We start from the raw sequence: 23,526 nt of genomic DNA on the forward strand, positions 1-23,526 counted from the left end.
TCTAGCAATGTCTGTCCACTGTACCCCACTGTGCAGCTGGGCACACGTCCAACTGACAGGACCAGCTGGAGGAGGGGGAAAGTCAGAAACTCTGAGGACAGGTAGCAGCTAGTGCTCCCACCTTCCACTTTAAGTTGAGCATTGACATGTTCCCAGGGGCTGTGCCTGCGTTCCTCCAGCTCCCTCTGGTCACGAAGGGCTCTCGTGTGGGACAGCGGGGAGCGGCGGCTCCTGCCACCGGGCATCACACATGCATCACCCCTTACCCCCGCTCCCACTGGGGATGCAAGTGGGCAGGTCCCGGCTCCACCTTCCAGGGCAGGCAGACAGCACCGGGCAGCATCCAGTGACCTGCGCACGCATGACAAACTAGCCTCTGCCGACACCACACCCACACACCGGCCAGGACACACTGCACCTGGTCAGCTCCGTCTACTGACCTTGGAGGCTGCCCCTCCCGGCCCCGGGAGCCCCATGGTGCTGCTGGCAGTGGAGACCCTCACCTAAGTCCCTCTCATGAAGACCCTTCCCTGAGGGGCACCTGGAGGCCCATCTGCTTGCCCCCGTGGCCTGCCCTCCCCACGCTGGTCCTTATGGAGCAGGTACAACAGGCCTGAGTGAGCTCTCAGGGGACCTGGCCATCCGGGCAGCAGGTCCCTCTCCAACAAGGCCCCTGCCCATCAGGAGCCCTCAGTCAGGGAGTGAAGCAGAGGCCCCTGCCCCAGCCCTGGGCCTGCTTAGAGATTAGGGGGCAGGCCACACCGCACGGCAGGGGGCTCCGCTGCGGCTCTGCTTGTCTGTACCCCAAACAGAGGTGCTGGGTGGAGGAGGGTCTGGACCTCTGGGTGGCACTGAGCTTCTCACACCCGAAATAGGCTCAAAAACGTTTTTAATTCAAAGTCAGAACCCTTCCTTATATTTTAGGAAGTTCCATGTTCTTCATCTCCAAAGCTTTATATAGAAAATGTAAACAGCTCCCATGCAGATTCCCCGCAGGTGAGCAGTCTGGCCCACGGGAAAGGCTTCTCGCAGGCAGACGCCTCGATGTTTATTCCAGAGAGGCCATCCCCAGGTGTGCCCACTGCCCAGCTCCCTGAGCGGCTCCGGGTGCCACGGGAACAGGCCCGTGCTGTCTCCTCTGGGGAAAGTGAGTCATGGGAGACAACATTCCAGGGTGCTCAGGACACCAGGACCCCGGGCTCGTTTTCTGTGTCCATGAGGCCTCTCCAGGGGCCGAGGCAGAGCCTGGCAGGCCAGCCTCTGACGGGCGTGGTGGCAGGACGGGTGACACTGACGCGGCCATCTCTATGCCAGCACTCCCGCTCCGAGCAGATGCAGGCTGTCGTCCTCAGACACGCAAGCGTCCTCCTCGCTGTCCGGTGGTTCCAAGGGCCGCTTCATGCCCCGCTGCTTGGAAATGGCCAAAGCGTACCGAATGTTGTAGCGATTCCAGTTGCAGCTGTGGAAGAAACCACAGAATCGTCTCGTCAGGGAAAGCAGTGGGGCCCCCGACTCCTCCTGGGAATCCCGGCCCACTAGCACCCAATGACCCCTCTTGCCTCGAGAGACCCAGCCGGGGCTGCCCGAGCCCCCCCTGCACATCCCCTTCCTCAGAGCAGCCCCGCCCCCAATGGCCCAAGGCAACGATGGATCCCAGGACCCAGCTGTGAAATCCCGCCGCTGGCCCCACTGCCGCCCGACAGGGAGCAGAGCCCAATGGCCCCCCCAGCAGGTTCCACCAGACGCCAGGGCGGGACCTTCCCGCGCCACACGGCGGCTTCAGAGAGCAGAGATGTGTGCCACGTCAGCCAACTCCCCACAGGGCAGCGGAGAGGAAAAAGCCACACGGTCGCTTCACCGTAGGAAAACCATCAGTGGCATTTAACAGCCTTTCGGGAAGACGACGGACTTAGCAAACGAAGAACAGGCATCCGTAGTTTAACACGACAGATGCTGTACCGGACGTGGAGGCACCGGGCCATCCCGAGCTTCCGCGTGAGGACAGGCTGGGTGTGGGGAGAGCAGCCTGGGAGTCGGCTGCCGGGCACGAACCACCCCCTCCTGTCTGTGGCAGACCCAGAGCCGGCGCCAGATCCAAACTGGGAGCCACGCCAGCCTGGCCCAGGACCACTGGGCTCCCTGCTAACTCCATCTCACGATGGAGCAGCCCCCCATGTCATGGCACAAGGACAAACCATCCTGGACGGCCTCGGAGGGAGGGAGAAAGCAAAAGGGTGAAAAGACCCTATTCGCACTGAGGAGATTCCGTGCGGAGATTCCGTGCGGAGCCTGAAGGAGCCTGGAGGACGGGCCATCCAGGCTAAACCCCGCTGCAGCCCTGCAGCATGACACTAAAATCCAAGTCCAAGGGAAGACGCTGTTTATATGAATGCTAACAAACAGCACCCACAGTGCACAGGCTCCCTGGTTGGGGGAACGGAGCTGGGAGGAGAGCGTGGGCACTTATGCATGGGGCCGGCTCAGGGCTGGGCGTGCTGGCTCCCCGAGAGCCCCACGCTCCCCCCAGCTCAGCACTGGGGGATGCTGTGGTGCTGAGGGAGGAAGACACACCACGAAGGCCTTGGGATTGGCGGGAAGACAGACCCTGGTCTCTGCTGTGGACCCTGGGACCAGATGAGGGATGTCCCGAGCAGGGGGCGCTCCCCGCAGTGAAGGATGTTTAGGATGCATGCTCTGTGTGCTCACAGGCCTGGGGGGGGATGTGCGGCTCCCACACGCAGGGACCCGGCTGCCGGCTCTGAGGTTCCTCATAAGCAGGCCCTGGCCACCCCGCAGGTTCATGTGGGCCTGAGGAAACCCGGCAGTGCCCTCAGGATGCAACAAAACACACTCAAGGTGCAACAAAACGCCTCGCGAGGTCAGGGTGCTGTCAGCAGCACAGGCATGCCCAGCGCCAGCAGCACCACCCCATGCACAGAGCGTGCCACCCACCTGCCCACCCGCTGCCGCCAGACTTACAGCTTGGAGACGTCGTCCAGGTGCCGCTGGATGCTCTTCTGCAGGAACTGGACCACGGGCAGCAGGCGCCCTGCCCTGCAAGGCAAACCCTGCTTCAACACGCAGCCGCTCGGACGGGGGGGTCCCCATCTCTCTGCAGAGCCAGGTGGGTTAAGGGCCACAGACCTCCAAGGAGTGAGGGGCGGCGGGGGGCACCTTACCTGGACTTCAGCTTCTGGCCGTGCTGCATGAGGAGCTTCTGCGTCCATATCAAGTAGAATTCCAGGTGGCGAGTCCCCTCGAAGGAGGAAGCCAGAAACTCAAGCACTTTCTCCACGTACAACTCAGGAAGTGAGGAACTGACCACTTCAACTGCAGGAAGGGGAAAGAGATGGAAAAGCCATGCTTATTCCACAAGGACTCCAGCTGGGAGAACAGCGACTCTGTCTGGCAGCCTCTCCCTGTGCCAGGAGCACGGGCCTTCCTGACCAGCCTGCGGGGGAACCCTCCCTGCACCGGGACACCTGCTGCCCCCGGGACGTCCCGCCCGCCTGGCACTCACTCTCGCTGCTGGGCACAGCCTCTAGGGCCTCCTGCACCAGCTTCTGCTCGTTCAGACGGAAGGCCATCAGCACGGCCCGCGTGAACTCCTTCTGGCACAGTGCCGTGCGGACCCGGCTGGGGGTGATGCTCGTGTCCAGCTCGAAGGGGTCGAAGGCCACGCGGGCATCCAGGGAGTAGATGAGCAGCCCCTCGGTGGTGGTGGCTGCCCAGCAGCGCCCTGGGAAGGGAGTCGCAAGCTGAGTCTCGGAAACCTCCGCTGCTGTTTCTCCTACTTCTCTTAGAAAAGGCATTGGGTACATTCACATGGTCCGAAAGGCAAAGGGAGAAGGGACTGTGGGAAGATCCTCCCTCTGAGCCACCCCGGCACCCCGTCACCCATGGGGGAGGCAGCGGCCTTCCCATTTCCAGGGGAGCGCTTCCAGAGCTGGGTTTGGGGGAACACGGAGGTGAGCAGGCTCTTTTTCACCTGTCCACCCAGGGGGCAGGCAAGCTCTTCTATAAAGGGCACGTTTTTGGCTTTGCAGGCAAACCTGCCTCTGACAGAACTACTCAGCGCTGCCACTGTGTCTGGAAAGCAGTTTCAGGCATGATGTGAAAAACAAGACATGGATGTACTCCAGGAAAACGTGACGAAAACAGGCAGCAGGTGGGATGTGGCAGGCCCCTGAGGTACCCAAAGGCAGCCACATGCTCCTCTGTGCCTTGCTCTGCCCTCTCAGTCTGTGCCGAGAGCGTCTGACACAAACCTACACCAACGAGCCTCACTGATCCTCCCACTGCAGACGCTGTCAGCCCTGACTGGGGGAGTGAGCAGACGGAGCACTGTCCACGGCGAGAGCTGCCCGGACCCGGGCAGGGAGGAGCAAAAGGGGACTGAGGATGCAGAGGCTGGCAGGGGTGAGCCGGGAAGGAAGCAGTGCCAGCGCCTCGCCCTCGAGCAGCTCAGGACAGCCCTTCTGCGAGAACGGCCAGAGGGGCTCATGGACCGTCACATTTACCCGTAGGAGGGCCACATTCGGCCAGAGCTCTGCAGCTGACCACACAAGGCAGAGGCCCCCGACCCCTTCTAGCACCCACCACCTGGAAACCGAGGCTTACCAGTGGGAGAGAAACGGAGCGAAGTCACCCGGATTTCAGGCTTGAAGTGCCGAGAACTCATGTCACCTGAGGGAAAGCGACCAGGCTGCAGCTCCTGGATGACACACCCCACTCCCCTCCCTAATAGAGGGCAGCCCGGGGCTGCTGCGGGGGCTACACCAGACGCAGCAGCAGGAGAGGGCCCAAAGCCACCACTCCTGCCCCAAGTTGGGCCCAGGCTAGACTGGAGCTGTGACAACATCAAGGCTGCCCCATGGGCTCAGCAATTGCCACTGGGCAGCTCACTCACCCTGGGAAGCAGCCCTGCCCGCTGGGTGGGCCCCCGAGCAGCGCACAGGCCACACAAAGGAACAGGCAGCTGTGCTGGCGTGGGACCGATGGCATGGGGCCTGCCTTCTCCAGGCTCCAGCCCATAACCCTGTCCTACACGTGAGTTTTATAACCAGCTTTCTACGTGGCTAACACATTCATGTGGCATAAAATTCAAGTGACAGAGGAGACCTGTGAGAAGCAGGCCCACTTCCTACCCCATCCCCAACCCCAGCTGCCCCTCCTAGGGGCCCACCCAGGTGACCGTTCTGCATGCCCTCCCAGAAACACACTCTTCAGGGGTTCACAACTCAGGCACAATGGGCTCTGGGCCAGGCCAGTCTCCTTTGTGGGGACAGTCTTGTGGGCTGGGATACTTAGCAGATTCCCTGGTCTCTACCCACTGAAGGCCAGTGGCAGCCCACACCCCCAACATGTGACAGCCAAACACGTCTGCAGACATTGCCTGACGCCTGAGGATCCCGTCTCCAACTGGGAACCCGAGCGCCACACGGCCCAGCTCTAAGTCCACGTGCTCTCCTGGGGACACTTTCAGGGACCTGTGTGGTGGTTAGGGGTACAAGCAGCTGCTCCAGAAACTGCGCTTCCACCCACTCGAGCCTCACACGGCGAGTCACCCAAGTGACAGCCGCCAGGACAGGCCCCAGGCAGGGGCTCCGCGGTGTAGGCAGGACTGGCCGAGAACATGTGTACACCTGGGAGGCTGGGGGCCGAGGCCATTTTCCTGCCACACCAGCCCCTCCTGTGACCACACATCCAGCCAAACGCTGCCACGGCGTCGAAGAACCCTTCGACCTGTGAGCGCTGCAGCCCCGGCTAAGAGCCCTCCCACACGCCCCAGGAGGGTGGGCAGCCAGAGCCACGGCGACAGGAAGGGCCCGGCTCACCTTTCTTCACGCCCGGCAGCGGCACAGCCACTCCATCCTCCCCGGCGTCTTGGTCGATGAGTGCCAGGTTGCCAAACTCTGTCATCTTCCTTCGGTTCAGAAACTCCTAGAAAAGCAAAAGCCAAGCACACCCCACTCTGAGGGGTGAGACCAAAGGGGGACGCTGGTCCTGCCGCTTGCACCTCCCTCCTGCCCTCATCCAGCACCCGACACCCCATTCTGTTCCCTGCAGAACCCCTCCCTGAAGCCCAAGGTGCTCGGCATCTGCCCCGCTCTACAATGCTGAGGACCTTCCCACAGACCCGGTCGGGGCTGGGAACTCCTGGGCGGCTCAGGCACAGCCCACCCTGTGACTGGCTGGCACACGTGACCAGGGGACCCTGACGGGCCCTGCCCCTTGCCCCAGAGGCCTAAGAGCCAGGGCTGACATGCAGGAAGGTGCCCAGTGCCCCTCACTCACCGTGTCCCTCATGCTTCTTGACAGGCTTGGGTCTGGGGATGGCCAGGCAGGAGAGGAAAGTCCCACTCCAGCCAGGCCCTCCCCTGGGCTCAAGGCAGCCCCAACACGTTACAGGCCACACTCATAACCATGTCCACGGGTTCTGCAGACCCAGGACTGCCCAACTGTGAACTTGCACTTGAACCAGTATGCCCAGCCAGCCCTGCTCACTCACCTCCATCGCGTCCAGAGAGAGGTTGCAGGAGATCTCGAACTTCTTCACGAGGATCTGTTCCTTGACATGATAAATGCAAACGAACTTGGACATCCCTCCAGCCAGAATGTTCTGCCCGTCTGCAGAGTAGCATAAGGTGGTGAAGGACCTGGAGTGGGGCGGGGACAGACAGGGTCAGCGCTGGAGGCTGCAACAGGGTCTCCTGGACACCTGTTTCAGAGCAGAGAAGACCCTCAAGGGTGACATTAGACTTTCAAGAACTGTGATCCAGTGTCCAGTTACGCCATCCTGCTTGCTGGACAACTCGACTGCCAGGTGACAGGGGCAGGAGCGAGGTGTGTGCTCCGAGGACTGCAGGCCCCAGGGAGGCGTTTCCTTGCTGGCCTCAGGACAAGAGGGCAACAAAGTGGCCTCCGACCCCCAAACCAGCTCTCGGCAGGGTCTGCTCTGCCCCGCAGAAACTGGAAACCAGCACCTCCACCCCCCATCTCAAAAGACCTGGGACAGGGATGACAGAAACCCGAGCAAAACAGACAAAGTCGACATCACCAGAATGAGCACTTGTGTGTCAAAGGACATTATCCAGAAAGTGCAAAGTGAAAGTGAAGGACAACCCGCGGTGTCAAAGCACGTATCTACAAGTCATCTATCTGATGAGGGACTTGTATCCTGAACATATAAAGAATGACTGTAAGTCAGTAACAACCACAAAAATAATTTTAAAAAGCAAAGGATTTGAATAAATATTTTTCCAAAGATACAGGAATGGCGAAGCAGCATGTGAAATGATGCTCAAAGTCAGTCATTAAGACAACAAGCAAACACAAACCAAAATCTTAAGGCAATCTCACTTCCCACCCCGGGGGTGGCTAGAATACAAAGTCAGACAACGCGTGCCGGCCGGGCTGGAGAACCTGGAACCCGCGTGCACTGCTGCTGGGAAACGTGGTGGTTCCTCAAAAACGTTAAGCCAAAGGCCACCTTGTAACCCAGCAGTCCCACTCCTGGGTCTGCAACCAAGATAACCGAAAACACACGTTTACACAAAACTTCCACATGAATGTTCACAGCAGCGTTATTCACATTCTGACAGATGGTACAACACAGAGGAACCTTGAAAACCGTACACTGAATGAAAGAAGCCAGACTCAGAAGGACACTGCGCATGATTCTGTTGATATGAAATGTGCAGAGTGGGCGAATCCATAGACGGAAAGTAGATTTCGTGGTTGCCCAGGGCTGGTGGCAGGAGTAAGGGGATTTAACATTTAATGGGTGCGAGAGTGTCTATTTGGGGTGATGAAAATGTTTAGACATAGGTAGAGGTGATGATTTCACAGCACTGTAAACCTGATTAACACCAGGGAATTGTAGACTTAAAAATCATTGAAGTTACAAATTTTGTTATATATGTATATTTTTTACCACAACTGAAAAAAAAATGTTAGAGAACTGAAATGGTGCTTGTGCTGAGCACTAAATTCTGGGTGGTCTGTTACGTAGCAACAGCTAACCGACAGATTCAGCGTCACTCCTGGTGGTTTGCTGAACAGCAGCTTATAACCTGCCTTTGCTTTCCACCCCCCTCAGTTCCCAGCAATGCCTGATGACAAACTCTTTTTTTTTTCATTAGAGAAACTGTGGGTTTACAGAACAATCGTGCGTAAGGAACAAGGTTCCCGTGCACTACCCCACCAACACCGCCTTGCACTGGTGTGGAACACTTGTTACAACTGATGATAGTAAGGTTTGTAATTGTGCTATTAATTAAAACCTATGCTTTAACATAAGGTTCACTATTTGTGTAGTGTCTTTCCATGGATAAGAATACTTTATTCTGTTACCATATACACAATCTAACCTTTCCCCTTCTAATCATATTCAGATCTATACCTCGGTGCCGTTGACTGCGTCCCTGATGTTGTGCCGCCAGCACCACCCTCCATTACCAAACATTCCCATCGTTCCAAACAGGAACCCTGCACACTTAACGTGTGTCCATTCCCTATCCCTAACAAATGGTAAATTCTCGTTTAAAAAATTGGTGGAGTCACCTCCAGAGAATCTCTTTTGTTGCTCAAATGTGGACTTTCTCTCTCTAAGCCTAATTCTGCAAATAAATTCATCACCCTCCCCCCAACATGGACTCCCCCAAGACATGGATTCCAGGAATGAGCCTGACCCTGGCATCAAAGGATTGAGAATGCCTTTTTGACCAAAAGGAGGAAAAGAAAGGCAACAAAATTAGGTTTCAGTGGCTAACAGATTTCAAATAGAGTCAAAGGATTGTCCTGGAGATTACAACTATGCAAGCTTCAGCTAGATATTCCAAATGACCACAATATGATAAGCCCAAGTCAACAGTAGTCCCCCAAACCCTAAAGAATACTCAGATCCCTATCTGAGACTCTATAAAAGTTTTACTCATTAAGTTTATTCTTCAGAGACTTAAATCCTTCAGAGAGCTCCTATGCCAGCTAAGTCCCCAAACCCAAAAGCAACAGCCTCTTCAAGAACATCAACCAGATGTGTCCTCTTTGCCCATAATGTCGACACCCCTTTTCAACATGTACAAGTTAGGGTGGTCACTGCCTAGACATCCCTGAAGATCAGGAAAGTGATTCAACTAGAGGAAGGGGCAGCAACAGACAAGATGGAATTTAACAAAGGATTATGAATATTGAATCTTTATATAATTTTTTTCTTAGTTGTTGGGGTATTAGAATAGCTAGAAGGAAAGAATTGAAATGGTGGAACTGTAACCCACAGCATCTTTTGACATTTGTTCTCTAGCTACTTGTTAAATTGTAATTTGAAAGCTTTACCTTTCATAAGGTATTATTGAAACTATTAACTCATAATAACTTTGGAAATTTCCTATATATCTGTTAAATTATACTTTGAAAGATATTATCTTTGTGTATATTTGTTGCATTAAATAATAAATAACTGAAATTGTGGAAATGTAACCTATAATATTTTTTGAAATTTGCTCTCTACCTACTTATTAAATTGCACTTGGAAAGTTATCACTGCTATGTATGTATGTTATATTCGACAATTAAAAAATGATAAAAAAAATTGGTAGAAAATCCTTGCAAATAACACCCAAGGCCTCCTCTGCTGTTTCAGATGGCACTCAGACCCACCTCCCAACGCAATCGAGCACGGGTGGCTGTGACGTCTGCTCCTGGGGGCACTCCCTGCTGAGCAGGCGCCTTGGCTCCGGGGATGGGGACGTGCCAGCCTGGCTCCCGCCCCTCAGCCCCCACAGCCGCGCGAGACGCTCAGGACCCCATGGAGCAGGCCCTGCTCAGTCCCTTCCACGGCTCCCCCACATGATAGAAGTGTCCGGTTCTTCCTCTCTGGTGCGCCAGCCACTGGCCACCCGAGGCCACCCGAGGCCAAGCCCTGGGAATGACAGAGGACCTGAGTTTTTTCTTTTAATTTTCACTAACTTAACTTCCAATAGCCCCACGCGGCCAGTGGCTGCTACTGTGTTGGACAGGGCGACTCAAACAGGTTTCTAGAGGGTCAAGACATCAGGAAGGATGGGAAAGAAATCACAACGGACCCAGCCTGCAACCTGCTCGTGCCCTGCCCTGCCTCCGCCCCGACCCCGGTCCCCAGAGCGGGCACTCACTTGCCCTTGGCTGAATGTTTGGCCGTGATCTTGTCCAGCTCCTTCCGGCCTGCTTTGAGGTCGTGCCTGCCCTCGATGGAGCCTGTCTGCACTGCGTTTTCAGGGTCCCAGAAGAGGATCTGTGAGTTCAATGTGGCCACGGCCAGCTCTGCACCATCAGGGCGGAAAGTCACGGCCAAAGCTAAAAAGAGACACAAGGAATCAGGGCCCAGGAAGACCCTGCACCCTGGCCACCCACTGCACACAGCTGAGGCTCCACAGCCACTGTGCCCTGCCCGCGCCCTGGGTCACTCTGGAATGCACTGGCAGCGGTCACTAGGAGGGCCCTGCAGGAGCCAGGTCCGGGAGGGGGTAGGGAGGGCTCGTAGAAAGCTCTGCCCAGAGTCCCCGAGGGAGAGGGGCCAAGCAGGGTAGGATGGCGCAAGCACCAGCTGTGTCTGAGCAGCCATGACCACAGGCAGCTCTGCAGAGCAACAACAGGGAAAGGGACGTGCCTTCCAGATGGGCCAGTAGCAAGGGCAGCCTGATCAGGCCACGAGAGAAAGAGCAGCTGAGCAGGCCACGAGAGAAACTGCATCATAGGTGACCCGACAGGAAGTGCAGAGTGGGTTGGAACCCAGACTTCACTGGGGCCTGCGAGATGCAGAAAGAGAGCTGCTGAAAGCCCGAGCTGGCTGGGGGACGGTGGGAAGCAGAGAATGCTGCAAACAATCACCGGCATCGGGGCTGGGAAGTGTGTTCTGTGGAACAGCAGGCGGTAGATAACTGAGGCCCTGCAGCCCAACAACTCGGCTCTGCCACCACAGCACAAGCGCAGTCACTAGCAACATGTTTGTGGACAAGCCTGACTGTGCCAACAAAACTTTCCAGACACAGCGCAGGCCCTGGTTTGCTGACTGCTGGACTCAACATGGACTAAGCAGTGGCTGAGGCCAAATGTAAGGATAGGAAAACAGTGGCTGGTTCCAGCCGTCTAGACCCACCAGCCTGAGCCGTGGAGACCCCGTCACCTACCGCCACCTTGGCTTTCTCTCCAGGGTTCGACCCCAGTGGAGCATCAGCCACTCAGTGGGGGACAACAGCAAAGGCTCAATGACAACTCGAGAGCAGGAGATGGCTATGCCCCAGGCCAGGAAGCCAGGCCAGCCGCGGCCCCACCGTAAGTTCGGGGACCTTGGGAGGCCCCTCCCACTGCCTGGACGCTCACGGCCTGGCTGACCCTCCTCCTCGACACTGCCAGTCCTGACAGCCGTGGGAAAGCTGGGGGTGAGAGCTCCCCACCTGAGGCACAGGTCAACACACAGAGCTTAATAAGGGCAGAACGATTGCCCCTGGCAGCCATGGACAGCATGGGCCGGCCCAGCGTCGCCAGCCCCATCGATGCCACCAGACTGCCCACCGTCAGAGGTCAAGGCCAGCGTCTCCTTGGCCCGCCAGCTGTCAAACATGTCCCACAGCCGCACCGTCTTGTCCCAGGAGGAGCTGGCAAGGATGGACTTCATTGGGTTAAAACACAGACCGCTGATGGGCGCCTCGTGGCCGGACAGAACCTAAAGGGGTTAGAAAGGAGACCTGGGGTGATGAAAGCGCCTAGAAGCCCTGGTCGCCCTAGTGTGCAAGGAAGCAGCTGGCATGCACCTGGGACAAGGGCTGGGGGGTCACTGCAGGAGCAGAGAGCCCTTGGTTTCCTGGGAGTGGGGACCCTCAGTGGCCGTGTCCAACCACAGCCCTGCTCCAACCCGGTTCCTGCTGGGGCGTGGCTCGCCCAGGAAGGGCTGGGGGTCTTGCCTCTAAGAGCCGGCCTGTCTGCATGGACCAGATGAAGATCTCGAAAGAGTCCTGGGCTCCAGCCGACACAATCTCTCCACTGCAGTCCACAGCCACGCAGGAGAACTGGGTGGGACGGGGGGACGTAAAGGTGCGGAAGTTCCGGTATCTGTCGGGCGCAAACAGCATTTTGGAATCCACCCGCGTGTTTGCGTGGATCACGTGCTTCAGAAACAAGCCTCGTCCTCGCAGCGGAGGTGGCTCTGTCCCACGAGGGCTGCATCCGGGCAGGAGCTCACCTGTGCAGGTCGAAGGCACGCACGGTCCCATCCATGGAGGAGGTCACGATGACGTGGCCGCTGGTGGTGAAGGCCACACCTGTGACCCCACTCGAGTGCTCCGTGAACGTGATGAAGCAGAAGCCACTGAGCGTGTTCCACAGCTTCACCTGTCGGAGTGGCTCGTGAGGAACAGGTGGACTGCCCACCGCGGGGTCCCCACAGGCTGACCGCCACCCCGGGGCAACCTATGAGCTAACAACACCCCAGGGCGCCCCTGTGGGCCGCCTGCTGTTCTGGGCATGCACAGCCCTCTCTGGCTTGCTCTCCCTCATGCTTAGAGACCACACCATGCGGACACCAAGGTCAGAAGGAGTCGTCTGTCCCCTGCCACCTCCTCTCACCATCACACGAGGACGGGAACAAATGAGGGCAGGCACAGGAAGGGTGCCCGCCAAGGGCAGGTGAAGCCCACCGGGCGCACCTGGAAGAGACTCCCCACTGAGGGTCATAGTCACACGCCAAAGACGCTGACCTCAGCCAAGCAGCTGTGAGTGGACTGGGAATTAAGAAAAGTACGGAAGCAGGAAATGTGGCCGTGGGCAGCTCAGCTCCTAACTCCTAGACGGCCATGCGCTCTGTGCAGAGCAGCCTGGCCCCAGGCCGACACTGGCAGGCAGAGTCCCAGGGCCCGGGAGTAGCACCACACGGCGCAGGGCTAGCTCCCAACACCCACGGCCCCCGGCTGCACCTCCCCCATCACCAGCTCCTGCTCCAGCCGCTGTCAAATCCACACAGGGTGGCCAAGGGGATGGCACCTACCTTGCCGTCGTCCCCACCGGTCACAATGTACTGTCCGTCGGGGGAGTAGGCCAGAGCCACCATGCTGTTGAAGTGGCCCTGCTGCTTGAGCACGTAGGACTCGCTCTGCCACTCCCACACGAGCAGCTGGCCCAGGCCTGTGGGCACATAGCACGGGGGGCTGAACGCGCTGCCCACGACACCCCACCACACCCCAGGGACCAATTCTCCCTTCTCCTCCACACACAATCTGGTGGGGGGAACAGCCTGCCTGGGTGGGGGCAGAATGAAGGTGCACGAGCCCAGAGCTGCCCCTTTCCCTGCCTGGTGCTCTCAGGGACAGGTTAGGGATCCTGGTCCCCACCCAGCGGGGATGGAAGGGTTGGGGGTCCGAGTCACCAAAAGGACCCCACGTCAGACCCTATTCGAAGTGGAGAGCTCTAGGGTCACAGCCACACCAGGCCACCGGGCCAGGAGGCACGGGTGCCAGAGGAAACAACCACTTGTGGGAGACAAGGTCCAAGGAAGAAACACAGAGGGGACTCTCTGCCTGGGAGTGTGTGCAACACAGCAGCCAAGCGACCCACTCGGCTGCGAGGACGAGCCTGACCCTGACCAGAGACACGAGAGGCAGCTCCCGGGTGCCCTGTACCCCCACCTGCCTGCCCTCAAGGGCCCATGGGAGCCAGGGCACCTGCCTGAGCCCCTCCCTTGAAAAGGCCCCTCTGCAGGGGGGAGCCCAGATTCAGTGACCCCGGGGAGTGAGGGCGTGTGTGGGCTCCAACTTGAGGTTCCTGCCCAGAGGCTGGGGGCAGGCAGTGTTTCCAGACAACCCAGGGAGGGGCCAAACCTGAGCAGCCAAAGGCGATCCAGTCCCCGGAGCTGTTGATGGCCACCGACGCGATCCTCTGGTCGGAAATGCTGGGCAGAAAGAGCGAGGCTCAGTGGGTGCCAGGTCCCGCTAGACGCCACTGCCCTGTGGCTGCAGACCCCGCTCTGCGCCTCCCTGCACACGGCCCCACCCCCTTCTCCAGGACTCTGGCTCCCTATTTTGCAGCGTTCTGCATCACTTTTCAGTTCGTTTAAGTATCAAGGAAAACCCAGAGCAATGCCTGTGTTCAAACACTTGGCGCTTTAAGATGTCACAAAACCAGAATGTTAACTATTCTTCATTCAAAGAACAAAGAAGAAGACAAAGAGTAAAAACGTCACTGCCAATCCCTGAGACTGGGGCTCATGGTGCCTTCCCAGGAAAGCGCTTGGCAGGACTGCGTGGAAATGTCCAGAAACAAGACGGTGGGAGGCCGGGGGTGGGAAGCCTGCGGTTCTGCCCACAACCAAAGGCAGGGAAGGCTCCGGGGGTCCGGCCGTGCCCGCTCTGAGCCGAGACGAGCGGCCACTGCTGTACAGGCCAGGAAGCATCACCACCTGCCAGCCTGTCCCTCCAGTGTCCTCTGGACACGCCAAAGAGCACACCTCAAGGAGTGAATGAGGTTGAAGTCTGGGAGCTCGTGGAGATGGAATATTCCAGAAGCAAAGCCAGTGACCAAGAGATGAGTCTTCTTGTGATACGCTGCAGCGGTCAGATTGTTAAAATCTCCTTCTTTGTTGAAAAAGTACCTAAAGGAACATGGAGAGGGGCGAGCTGTGGGAGGGGTTCCTGCAGAGTCGGGCTGCCCGGGGCATGCAGGGCACCCCGACTGCATCAGCCTCGGACCCTCAGCCTCAGAGGCCAGTTCAGCCCGCAAGGAGGCAGGGCCCGTTCCCTCCGCCCCACAGACCATCCCGCACGGGGCCCTCCGAGGGAGCACGGGCCAGTGCAGCTTCCAGGAGCAGGGGCCTCCCCACTGTCCCAGCCTTCCACGGCATGGGGAGGACACACACTTGGCCAGCCGCGAGTACTGCACTTTTCCCTGCTTCTCCTCCTCAGCAGGCGCAGCTTTCCCCCGAATGGTGGTTTCCTTCGCGCTCTCCTCCTCTTCCTCCTCCTCCTCCTCCTGCTCCTCCTCCCTCTGCAGCATGTCTGCCCTCCAGCCTTTGGGGGCTTTCAGCCTGAGGCCCTCGGGGGGCGTGTCGCACTGCCACACGCACAGGGCTCCGTCCTGGCTGAGTGTGTACAGCTGTGGAGGGAGGCACAGGGGCGTGGGCGCAGGGACATGGGCCTCCCCTGCCCCCACCTCCCGGGGCCACAGGCCCATGACTGACAGGACCGGCTCTCTGGAGCTCAGCCTCCAAGCATCAGTCCCACCAGAGCCCTGCGCTCTGTGCCGGGAAACGACAGCTAACGGGCAGTGGGCAGCTGCTGCATGTGCCTGGCCTCCCGATCCCTGGGTGCAGCCCACGAGGGAGCCCGGGGAGGGGGCAGGGTGCACCACACTGCAGCCCCAAGGCCGAGGGCCTTCCGGGGCTCGCTGACCCACTGCCCATGCCCAGGGGCAACGCCCTCAGCAGTGACCTACGTCCAGGCTGTTGGCTTCAAAGAAACAGCCCACGATGGCATCCTTGTGCCCCCCCAGCGCATAGTAGATCAGGTTGTCCCAGCGCTCGGCCCCGAACACCCACGTGGACATGTCCCTGCTCCCGACCACGAAGCACCTGGAACAAGAGGGTGGCTGGGTCTCGGTGACCCAGCTCTGCACATTGCCGCCAAACCCACGTCCTGCTTCCCACAGAGCAAGGTGCAGAAAGCGAAAGGGAATCTCATCCCTGGGGGGCTCCAGGGCGGCTCTGAGATGGCTCTCACAGCATGGCCGAGCGAGGCACTGCTCCGTGACTGCAAGGGCCGTGCTGGGCCTACCCACGCCTGTTTCTCTTTCTGGGGTGTCACTGCATCCATCCCAGGCCTCTCCCGGGTAACAGGAGTCACGGTGCATGTGTGTCACTGCCCTCCCCCCACAGAGCAGGGATGGTTTCAGCTATCATGGGAAACAGGAAAGGAATGGTGAGGATAAGGCACAGGAAGGCCTGCAGGTGCCACCCATCGGGGGCCTCCTGGAAGAGCCCCATCCTGCTCCTTCCAGACTTGGGGAGATTCCGATAAGAGCAAATTCTGCTTTAGGTTCAAGAAGACAACCATCTGGGACAAGGGAGATGGCACGTCCCAGGTGGGGACGGCTTCCTGGGTGGGGACGGGTGCACTTTCATCTCTGGCTGCTTGGGGACTGCAGGACTGTGCTGTCTTCAGCTGGTGGCCCAGTGCCCAGCTAACGCCAAGGACCCGCGGGGGGTTCCAGAAAGGCTGGCTGGCTGAATAAAGCCACGTGCCCTGGTCAGCGTGCCTGACTGTCTAGCGAGGCTCTGTGTGACATAGGCACAGCAGCTGAGCAGAGCCAGTGGCTTCACGGACACTTTGCAGGACAGAAGTCGCGCTGGGGGACGGGTGCAGGGACTAGCACACTCCCCAGCATAAGAGTTCTGGAGCCTGCAGGAAAAGCCCACCAGCTCCTCCTCCTGACCACGGCAGGCCAAGTTGTCCGGTGAAACAAACCAGCTGCTGGTTTAGAAGGACTTCTCACCACCATTTAGGTCACCTTCCCTCTTTCCCAAGGACAAACACCCAGGTGCTGTAGCTGTAACTCAGCCCATTTGCTCAGGAAACTTCAGGACCCGAGTTCTCTACCAGGGACCCGTTCGCCCAGCCCCTGCCCCCTTCTCTATACTCCCGCCACTTCCCTCCCACAAATGGCCCAGGCCGCACCTGGAGTCATCAGTCCAGTCGATGCACGTAGTCTCGTCGTATGGCCCGAAGTAGGTCTTGTCCAGGACAAAAGCATTGAACTCCCGCTTCTTCCCGGGGGCATGGTACAGCTGAGCGATATTGCCCTTGGTGACGACGAATTTCCTACCAGAGACAGAGGGACACAGTCAACATCCAAGGCCACCAGCAGCCCCTGGCGATGGGGCAGGAGGCAGGCCCTGAGAGTCTCTGTGCCTTGCCACTTCCCCCACCCGGCCTCCCTGAGTCCTGCCCCCTTTCTTGCAGGGATGGAGGCTGGGGAGGTGGACAGGATGACAAAGTTAGGGAAAAAAGGGACAGAGAGCAACTGCTGCACCGTCTGCTCAGAAGAGGCCACCAACACCCAGAAGGGGTGTGGCCCTTCAGGGGCTCCCCCCACCGCCCTGAGCTGTGGCCAGGCCGAGCTCAGAAAACCCTGAGGAAGTGGCAGGTGCAGGGTCAGGGACTCCCAGGCCAGGGTATGGGCCACCAAGGAGCAGTATCTGCTGTGAAATCTCCATTTCTGAGCGTGAGTGGGAGACGGGGGCTCTGCCCTGGCCAGACAGTGCTTGGTACCCCGAGACCACCCAAGAGACAGAGAGCTGCCCTGCCTGCTCACAGCCACACTGCGGAGGGCCTGGGCACTAACTAGCTCTGCTTCCAGTGCCGGCCAAGGTCAGCACGACCTTGAACACGTCCTCTCTCTTCCTTGAAGCTGGACCAGGTTTGGGGTCTGGCCAGGCCCAGTATCCCTACACAATGGCCTCAGCGTTCTGGACGCAGGGGCCCGGCACCAACACTTCCTTAGAGACCTGGTCTGGCCAGAGACCCCTGAATCTGAGGCCATTTTTGCTTGGGTGACTGTTTTGGGCAGAAAACTTCAGAATCTGTTGCTATGAATGCCAGATGCTTCGTGTCAGGGTGTTTCAGCACCCAGTTCTGAGAGCACCATGCCCAGCTGCCAGCACCCCACAACTGTGGGCGCCAGACCCTGGCAGGAAAGAGATGAGCCAGCAGCAGTCTCTCCTGCTCACAGGCAGTGCCTCAGGCTGGGACCCCCATCGCCTCCACCTGCAGGCAAAGCCAAGCCACGCGTTCCATGGCCTCCATTCTGCAACCCATGGAACGGTCCATGGAACCAGCTTCCTGTGCACAAAAGGCAGTACTGTCTCCCACTTGCACAAAAGGAAGAGGCAGGGCCCACTGGGAGGCGAGTGTGCCACCTACCCACCAACGTCACCCATCACCAGGCACACAGCCACTCCCACGGGCCCTGAGGGGCTGCTGAGGGCTGGCGGAGCCTCTTCTCATCCCCCCCGTGAAGGCACAGCCCTGCAGAAACCTGGGTCTGGAGGCAAGCCACAGCAGACAGACCTGTGCTCCGTGTCAGAGATTCCCGCGGCCAACGGGACGTCCCGTGTGGAAAGGCCGCGGGCAGGCTGGGTCCTTGGCTGGCACCCAGGACGCTGGACTCCCCCTCTTCCTTCAGCTGGCCAGAGGGGCTCCCTGTGCCTAAAGTGTTTGTACAATGTGGCTTTTGCTGAGCACCTGCTCTCCTTCTGGGAGGCTGGGATCTTGGTCTGACCTGCGCAGCGGGCGCTGACGTGACCCTGGACACCGGGTCTCTAACGAGCCTCACTGGTGGACGGCACTCCACATGTCCTTCGGCTCCACGGGGGAAGACTCCAGAAGCCTGATGGGTTTCCCCTGGACTTCACTCCTTGTGCCTTTTCCCTTTACAAGTTTTTCTCCGTGTCCTTTGCGTTCATAAACCTTAGCCCTGACTGTGACCAGATGTGGCTCCTGTCCTTCCAGAGACTCAATGACCTTGGGGAAGGTCCTGGGGACCCCAATACACCAAGGAGAGGCTGGCGCCAGGGCAGACCACTGAGGCAGTGGACCCGCTTGTGCTGTTAAAGAAGCGCCCAATACTACACAACAAGTGAAAAAGAATCAAATATAAAAACCACCTATCCTGTGCCGAGGTGTGGAGATAAATCCAGCCTCTGCCCAGAGGAGGAAAAGGGCTGATTTGTAGCATCTCCTGGACAGAGCTGGAGGCAGTGTGTTGTTGTGAGTGGGTGTGGGCCGGTGCCTGCCAAATTCCAGCTGCCAGCGTGACGTCCTGGACAGAGAGGCCCAGCAGATGTCTTACCTGCCATTGGGGGAGAAGGAGACGCTGTGCACAGAGCCTTTGAAGTGGAAGTGGTGGAGCACAGACCTGCACACCAGGCTGACCAGCAGGGCGTCCCCCCCTGCAAAAGGGAAGAGCTGGTCATCAGGCAGTAGCTCCAACACAGGCACGGACCCCTGGTGACAGACAGCCAAGCTGAGTCTTGGCCCAGGATCGCAGGCCACCCCCACACTCTCCACACTGAGGCCACGGGACCCCGCCCAAGTGACAGGACGTCTGTGCCCGGCCAGGGTTCACCTTTCCACCCACAGGACCGAAGAGTGACACTGGTGGCGCCAGTTCCCACTGCCCACTCTGTTCTAGGCACCAGGCCAGGCATGTCCACCCTCATGGGCCTGGGGACAGGCCACTCAAGGAAGGACAGGCCAACCCTCCACGCAGTCACAGGGCTCACGCCTGAGGCTTTCCTCGCACACCGTGTCATCTATTTCTGGAGGAAACTGACCCCGTCCCAGCCGGGCTACAAACACTTCTACAGTTTTCTAGATTCCTGCCAGAGTTCTGCTGGCTAACTCTAGACTGAGTCATTGCAAGTGTTTTAGTGAACTAAATTAACAAATTATTTAAAATCTGTACCAGACAATTATTCTGTACCTAGTTCCTTACTATCTTTCTCCAAATTACAGTCTTTTTTTTTTCTTAGTGAAACAATGGATCCATCACACACAAAGACCCTCACAGGAGGAAGCAAGCAAGATGAGCTTAGCTGTGTGGGGCGGCTTCACTGTTAGCTGACTGCAGAGTGACTAAAACAAAAGAGAAGTGGAGTTCTAAAAAAAAGAGAAAAACTGCATTCAACTCCTATGGGCTCCATTTCTAACATTAATTTACTTCGGTCATATCTCAGCCAACCCTAATGTAGGTAGAAAACAGCTCTTTATTAAAATTTGCCTCACACGTGTGGGTAAAGACCATTAAGGTTCTGCTTTCATCCGTGTTAAGGAGTCACAATTCCAGAATGTTTGCCCCCTACCGCCACGATCCTAACACAGTGAGGACAGTGCATGCACGGAGGCAGCCTGTGGTCTGCACACCCGGACCACCCCCCTCGTCCTGAAGCCCACTCGGAGCTTGAGGCACAGAAGCAACACACGGGGGCCTGTTGTCTGCCCCCTGCCCGGATGGTCCATGTCCTTCCCACTCGCAGCACCAATGGCTGGGCGGACAGCGCTGCCCAGTGGGGGGCGGGCACCTTCATCGACGACGATGGCGAGGCAGCCGTCCGGGGAGAGCCCCACACACTTGACGTTGTACCGGGTCGCCAGGGGTAGGGTGTCGGATTTGTTGCTGAGAGAGAGAAAGCACGACAGCGGACTGAGGGGGCTGAGAGCCGGCCCGCAGCCACCAGCCCACACCCCTGCCACAGTGCTCCCAGGTCCTCTCCGGGCCCTTCGGACCACTCGTGGCACAGCCAGAGGAGAAATGAGACAACGGCCCTGGTGGAAACATGGCAAGACATATTAAAAGCCCTAAAACGGGACGTGCCTTTTCACATGTCAGCTTTTCTCCCAGGACTGAATTCAGAGAAGACTCTTTGTATGTATAATGTCAGAAAGTGGAAACAGCTTAGAGTCAAACTACAGGGCATTAACCACAATGCAGAACATCCACATTCACAACCACGGCAAAGTGGGTTTTAAAGAAATGGGAAAATGCACAAAAACAGGAAAATAAGTGGTGACAACTGAGTGTATCTGCAAACACCAGAACCAGATTTCAATTTCGTTCCTTATTTTGTTTTCCATGTTTCCTTCAACAAATACATGGTTGTAGCTCTAAGGAGCCTGCCATGGATGCTGTGTACACCAAGTGACGGAAGAGCTCAGGCGCAGCCCTTACCCCCAAGAGCACTGGCACCGGGCACAGTTTGTAAAGACCACCAAGCCCACCCGAGGCGAGGCAGTGTCCTCGTCAGCTCTCGGCACTCTTCCCAGGTAACCTAGGCAGGTGACCTCAGGAGCACCACGCCACACACAGGCCAACCCCACTGCAGACCTGTGAACGCCAAATAAGCCCTGCCCCCTACTCTTGAAGATGAGGGTGAGAGATGTTCAACCAACGGGTGAGAATAAGAATTAAGGTGAGAGAAACAGCTTTGAGAATCAACTTCAGCTTTTGCGTACAAACTACAATTACTGTCATTAACCTTTTATTGTACTTACTTTTTAAGGTCAAACACAGTGATTCTGTTTCCCACGGGGCTGATAACTGAATTTCCATCACGTGTAAAATTTAAGTTTCCACGCCGATAAACTGTACCCAGCAAATTTGAAAACTGAAAAGAAAACAAAGTCGTCAGTACAAAGAAAATTCAAAAGGTCTCTATTCACGGGAAGGAGCTGAGTGAGACATTTAGTTGGAGCTGGCAGGGAGAGCCCCAGCGGGTACTATCTCTGTTAACAGCCAGGCCCCTTCAGTCTCCCCGGCAGCAAGCTTCTGAGCGAGAGATGGGGAGGAAGGTGCCCAATCCTCAGGAGTTGGGTGCTAACCAAGGTGGGTGACAGGCGCCTGTGAGTGTGGGGAAAGCCATCTCAGATGAGGAAGTGTTGCCAGGTGGTGAAGGGGATGGGACCCACACTTCAGGAGAAGAAAAGCTACGAGATGGCACCCCAAAAGCATCTTAAGCTCAGGGCATACCCCAAATTTTAGTGTGCTGGTGTTCTAGTCACTGACTCATTCAACAAACATGAGTGTTTGCTGGACACTGCTACGCAGGTGAACAGGACTCTGCCCGCGATGGCCTTATGTCCTACATCGAGCAGGTGGGATGGTGGGGGAGACAAGGTCATCACAGACATGGGACGCGCAGCAAAGTCGGCAACCCCCAGCATGGAAGAGGGAGAGGCTACTTTAGCTGTGGTCAGGGAGGGCTTCCAGGAGAGACATCTGAGCTGGGGCCTGAATGGCAGAGCCAGGATCGGGAATTTTGGATAAGGTCGGTGAGAGAGGAAGGGCAGGGCCACAGGAACCCTGGGGAGGTCACAGGCAGGAGCTTAGTAAGCCGAAGGTTTTGAGCAGGGCTGCAACATGACCTGCTTCACATTTTTTTGAACACCACTCTGAGGATGGTAGGGAGGGGAAGCAGGGAAGCAAGTGAAGAGGCTCTTTCAGAGAAAACACAAGAGCAGAGTCCCAGCTAGGAGGAGGGAGAGTGGACTCGCGTCAAGAGCTGGACGCTGGAGGGAGAAGGGGGTGACCCAACCCTGGGTTTCTGGTTGGATGCTGCGTGGATGGTGGCGCCTCTGTCAGCACTGGGACACAGGGAAGGAGCACTTTTAGGTTCTGCAATGGACACGATGCGTGTGAGCCACAGTTGGGCACAAAGGCCCCCAGAACTGGCCAGTGGCAAGTTGTGTCAAGTGCTTCTCAAATGTCAAGTGAGGTGAAGGCAGAAACGACATCTGGATGGGCTCCACCACCCCTCTCTCCCTCCATCTTTCATCCCTGTCTCACCTGGCCCCCTGTGCCTGCACTTTCTCACTTCACATTTCTGTCTAGTCCCGTCTACAGCACTTCCTGAGTAAGTTCACCTTCCCAGACTCTCAGAACTACTTCTGCAAACCCGGGCTTCCCCTTTCCTCTCCCCTGCACTAAGCGTACCTCGATTCTTACCTCACCTGCAAGGAGAAGCCACCAGGTACCAGCTCCTGCACGTTCTGAATCAAACAGCTGCCACTCCACCTGCCCTCCCTCCTGTCCCAGATCCTATCCAAGGCCACTCCTCCGACCCACCTGGATCCCATCTCTGAACCTTCTCAACGACGGGTGCTCCCTTCTCTCCTGCAGTATCAAATCCTCCCTCTCAGCTGGGCCACTACGTTAAACAACAAATAAAAACCCTCCCTTGAACCCCTGTCACCCCTAGCCCCACCCCATCTCCCTGCTTTCCTCAAAGGAGACGACGTGGGAGTTGTGCCCACCCGGTCTGTCCCGCAGCTCCACCAGCATTTGTCAGCCACAAAGAACACGCGCCGTCCGCTCGGCAACTGCAAAGCGCCGCCGAGTGGCTGCGAGGTTCTGAGGGAGCCCACGCCGGGGGCTGCGGCTCCGAGCGCGGCCGCAGCAGGGTCGGCCCTGGGGCGCCGCGGACACGGCCGGGCGGACACCGAGAGGCCTGCCGCGCGGGCCGGGAGACTCAGGCAGGTCCCGGGACCCCGCCCCGCATCCCGCCGCCTTCCCGCGCTCACCCGGTAGGAGAACTTCATCTCCGCGCCGCACGCGTGCACCAGCGAGCCGCCGTCCCCTGGCTCCCAGGCCCGCCACGCCCACTTCCGGGAAGAGACCGCGAGACCGTCTGTACTTCCGGGGCAGGACCGTGGGCACAGCGCCCACAGCGCCCCCTGCGGCCTGGAGGAGCGGCACCGGCCCTCGCGCCCGCGCCCCGCCCCCGGGGGAGGCGGTGCCAGAAGCCCCGCCCCGAAGAGCCCCGGGAGCGCGGCCGCCCGCTGAGTCTCCGGTCCCGACTCGGGGCGGCCGCGTGCGGGGCCCACGGCCTGCGCGACTGGGCCTCAGCCTGCGGGAGATTGGCAGCCAAGCGCGACGGGTTCCCCGAAGGGCACGGGCCACCCCGCCGCCCAGAACACGTGGTCCACGCGCCTCCCACTCCGGAGGGTCCCA

At 58.2% G+C, this 23,526-nt stretch overlaps 1 protein-coding gene across 3 annotated transcripts; it reads right to left on the reverse strand.

Annotated features, from left to right (window-relative positions):
- Positions 1-872: 872 nt before the first annotated feature.
- On the reverse strand, positions 873-23,174 carry PWP2 (PWP2 small subunit processome component). Of its 3 annotated transcripts, none has more exons than XM_037830739.1 (21): positions 23,097-23,174; positions 21,072-21,184; positions 20,102-20,196; positions 18,871-19,025; positions 16,698-16,841; positions 15,460-15,595; positions 14,885-15,120; positions 14,477-14,620; positions 13,851-13,921; positions 13,022-13,158; positions 12,221-12,369; positions 11,943-12,090; positions 11,554-11,704; positions 10,155-10,335; positions 6,512-6,659; positions 5,838-5,943; positions 4,621-4,686; positions 3,521-3,739; positions 3,180-3,330; positions 2,980-3,054; positions 873-1,459 (listed from the first exon to the last, which is right to left on the reverse strand). In XM_037830739.1, exons 2-21 carry the CDS (start codon positions 21,127-21,129, stop codon positions 1,306-1,308), a joined length of 2,724 nt encoding a protein of 907 aa, XP_037686667.1. In that variant the 5' UTR covers positions 21,130-21,184; positions 23,097-23,174; the 3' UTR covers positions 873-1,305. The 3 variants fall into 3 exon arrangements, with proteins under 3 accessions (XP_037686667.1, XP_037686658.1, XP_037686676.1); XM_037830730.1 differs by having other exon boundaries at positions 18,871-18,970; positions 23,097-23,168; XM_037830748.1 differs by lacking the exon at positions 20,102-20,196 and having other exon boundaries at positions 18,871-18,970.
- Between the last annotated feature and the right edge of the window lie 352 nt (positions 23,175-23,526).

The sequence above is a fragment of the Choloepus didactylus genome, chromosome 1 (genome assembly GCF_015220235.1).
Source record: "Choloepus didactylus isolate mChoDid1 chromosome 1, mChoDid1.pri, whole genome shotgun sequence".
NCBI classification, from domain to species: Eukaryota; Metazoa; Chordata; class Mammalia; order Pilosa; family Megalonychidae; genus Choloepus; species Choloepus didactylus.

Coding starts and splice junctions, on each gene's coding strand:
- PWP2 (XM_037830730.1), bottom strand. Junction 18,971..20,101: donor CGCCATCGTCGTCGATGAAG/GTGCCCGCCCCC, acceptor TCCCTTTTGCAG/GGGGGGACGCCCTGCTGGTC. Junction 6,660..10,154: donor AAACATTCAGCCAAGGGCAA/GTGAGTGCCCGC, acceptor GCCCCACTCCAG/GTCCTTCACCACCTTATGCT.